This window comes from Antrostomus carolinensis, unplaced genomic scaffold, assembly GCF_000700745.2.
Source record: "Antrostomus carolinensis isolate BGI_N321 unplaced genomic scaffold, ASM70074v2 scaffold49195, whole genome shotgun sequence".
Taxonomy (NCBI): domain Eukaryota; kingdom Metazoa; phylum Chordata; class Aves; order Caprimulgiformes; family Caprimulgidae; genus Antrostomus; species Antrostomus carolinensis.
Genome location: NW_010315273.1, coordinates 61 through 3398, shown reverse-complemented (window position 1 = coordinate 3398; position 3338 = coordinate 61). Strand labels below are relative to the sequence as shown.

General features: G+C 40.0%; 1 protein-coding gene across 1 annotated transcript in view; it reads right to left on the bottom strand.

Annotated features, from left to right (window-relative positions):
- Positions 1-2703, bottom strand: part of LOC104524886 (cilia- and flagella-associated protein 206-like) — a gene marked incomplete at its 5' end in the record, with an annotated part of 7880 nt that extends 5177 nt beyond the window's left edge. Inside the window, 2 exons of the mRNA XM_010167892.1 lie at positions 1660-1797; positions 2505-2703. Of these exons, the coding sequence (XP_010166194.1) occupies positions 1660-1797; positions 2505-2703 (337 nt within the window). The remainder of the gene's footprint in view (positions 1-1659; positions 1798-2504) is intronic.
- Between the last annotated feature and the right edge of the window lie 635 nt (positions 2704-3338).

The window sequence follows — 3338 nt, the reverse complement described above, 5'->3', positions numbered from 1 at the left end:
ATTCCCTGCCCCCTGGGCCACTGAGGGGGGGAGGTAGAGAAATCGGGAGCAAAGTGATTTGATCCCGGGAAGAAGGGAGGGGTGGGGGAAGGTGTTGTAAGATGTGGTTGTTATGTCTCACTGTGCTACTCAGATGAATGGTAATGAATTAAATTGATTTTTCTTCCCCAAGTTGAGTCTGTTTTGCCCGTGACCATAACTGGTGAGTGAGCCGTCCCTGTCCTTCATCCTAATCTGTGCCCCTTTGTTGTGACTCCCATCCCATCTCACCGGGTGGGGGGAGTGAGTGCAGGACCACACGGTCCTACCTGTGGTTAAACCACCACAACAACAGAATAAGAAAAATTAAAATCAAGAGAGTTGGGAGTGATCAGAAGCTTGGAATACCTTTCACAGAAGGGGAGGCTAAAGAACAAGGCCCCTTTAGCATTAAAAAGAAGCAACTGAAGAGAAATAATATGATACGGGGTTATAAAACCATGAATTGTGCGCAATATAAAATTACTATTTGCTAATTTTCCTAATAGGAAGACCATCAGGTCTTTGATGAAATTGTCAAGCCAGAGCTTAAAACCATCTCAAAAAGGGGTACCTTTTCATAGCATATATAATTATAATTGTGGGACTCTTGACAATAAGAATATCCCATGGCAAACTCTGAATGGATTCAGAAAGCAATTAGATAAATGAAAAACCTCTGTCAAGGATTACTCAACAGCAGGGTACAGATACAGTTTTTTATCTGAGGAGATCCCATAACCACTGACTGCTAGAACAGGGAAGGATATAATTAAAGAAGGATCATTCCTACTTGTTTTCTCATAATCTTCCAAGTGTTCATGACTGACCACATCCAGAAATTGGATACAGGGCTAGAGAGACCTTCAGTCCAACCCAGGACAGCTGTTCTCATATGCACTACTAAATAAGTGTAAGTAATTTGCATTTCCATTAAAATATCTATTTTTTAATACTGCCAATTAATGGCAATATTTTCTTCCCAAGCTCTTGTAGGTTTAAGGAAATTCTATATGGATGGGTCCTATAAAGGACAGGGAGACAGAAAACATGAACTGGTGGGGTAGCTGAAATAAGGCTTGCTTTCAAGACAAACGACCCTAGAAGAGACAAATAAAATTTCCTATGATTAGTTGACATAACCAAGTGCACTTCTGCATTCTTCTCAGAGAATACTTTTAGTACTTTATAACCACTGTTTAAAAATACCTGTGATGTAAGTGTGAATGGGTGGGTTTGCAAGACATGCACAAAATAGAAGGAATGACCATTTTCCTATGCCTGTATTAAAACATTAACAACAATAAACAAACCTGCATTCAGCTGCAGTGTACATTACACAGATGCACATATAGCAGGAGGAAACATTTATCCATCCCACCTTGTTTCTGCCTCTGCTTGCTCATGCCTGCTTTCTCTTGAAGCCGTCCTACCTTCCATTTAGGGCAGTTTAATTGGGTATTTTCAAAAGAAAAATACTTTAACAGGGGAAATAAGTTAGCTGGGGTGAAAATTACGAATGTGAAAACACAGTACTCCAGCTTTGACATAAGAGGATGCATTCAGAACATGTCTTTACATTTTGACTAGTACTTATGTACAGATAAAGTAAGAAAAGATGTAACTACAAAGCATACCTACCTGGGAGGGTGAGGCCTTTCACACCAATCGCATGTGCACAGAAACCATGATACTGGATTAGCAGCTGATCAAAATTATCAGTAGTCTCTGGAAAAAGCCACTCTTGGTCCTTGAAATCAGAAACATTCACTCTGGTTCCTAAGAAAAGGTTTAACAAATAAAGGGTTTCAGCAATAAAACATCAGATGTTTAAAATACAATAATGTTACAGGATGACCAGATTACTGTGGTCTTCATAGGATGACCTGCAGTGGCAAGATCCCAAAAGCCAAACTTTAGCCCTGCCTTAGGAGAGGTCCCACTGAAAAATCAGTCCTGCAGGAGCCTTCTTTAGCAGCATTAGTTTTATTTGGAAACAGGGGACAATAGGAAGGTAGTATCTTATCCTTCTGTTGTGTTTTCACCCACTCACGCATTACAAAGGCCCTGGAGTACAACTTGTTTACTAGGGATACCATCTTACAAATACTTCTGGCAACCAAAGCATGATGATGTTAGCTTTTCTATTCCCCCCTCCATTTCAGAAGCTCTAAAAGGTACAAGAAGTCATAAACAAACTTAAGAAATGCAAAAAAAAAAAAAGTAAAAAGATTATTCTCTGATCATTCTGTCATTTTTATAAGGTATGTTTGTATCTAGTAGCTATATTTTAATTTTATGTATAAAAATAAAAGCCCAAACTACACTACATGAAAAATAAATCCACACACTACAAGACTTATTTTAATTTACTGTGCAAATTCTGATTATTAAAAAATCAACGTGTAGCACCTTCTCTAAATAAAATTTGAACCAACAAAATCTTGGAAAATGAAGGAAAACAAAGAAGTAGTAACTTCCAGTACCCGTGGTTTCTCTTATCCTTTCCTCATCGCTTTTCACAGTCACTCCTTCCAGAAGAGATGTCAGCACGTCCTTTGGAAAAAGCTGTGACTGGATTTCTGAGAACTGCTGCAGATTGTTAGTCATATTTGTGAGGAAGTTTAGCAGCAGCATCTCATCCTGAAAGCCGGCCCAGAGGTTAGAAAGTGCAAAAAAGAGAGGCTAGAAGAAAAAAGAGAAAATTATCTGAAATCCAGAACTGGTTTGTCTGCAGAACAACCCCCGTGTTTTGAACAACAATCCCTGTTATGAACAAAGCGAGGCTCATCTCCAAGACCTTCAGCATCCAGAAATTCCAGGGGCATTCCTTTTTTTTTTATCTGCAAGAGGAGCTCCCATCTCATATGCCCAAAGCACATATGTCCAGCATGTATGCCCACAGGCCAGATGGTACTTGCCTACATTTTACACCAAAGCCTTTCCCATATACGTTACTCTGAGACCATGCCTGGAATTGAGCGCTTTGACAATACAGTTTTGTATCTGAAAATAAGGTGCACAGGAATAAGAAGGACCAGAAGAAATACCCCTGTTTTACTACCAAATGAAGTAAAGCCACACCTATATGCACAAACTGTCAGGTTTTGCTGTTTTGTCTGCCCTGCTTCCAGAGTGACTTGGTACCACAGCCCCCAGGCCACCACGTGTGTCAAATTAATGGAGTGCAAGTCTGAAGTTCATAGTGGTTACAGGGTTCAGGGCAAAACTGGAAGCTGCCATTCCCAGCAGCGATGCTGACATCACTGTACAGGAGTACACACATACAGAAGAAGCCTATGAGCTTTGAGTATAAACAC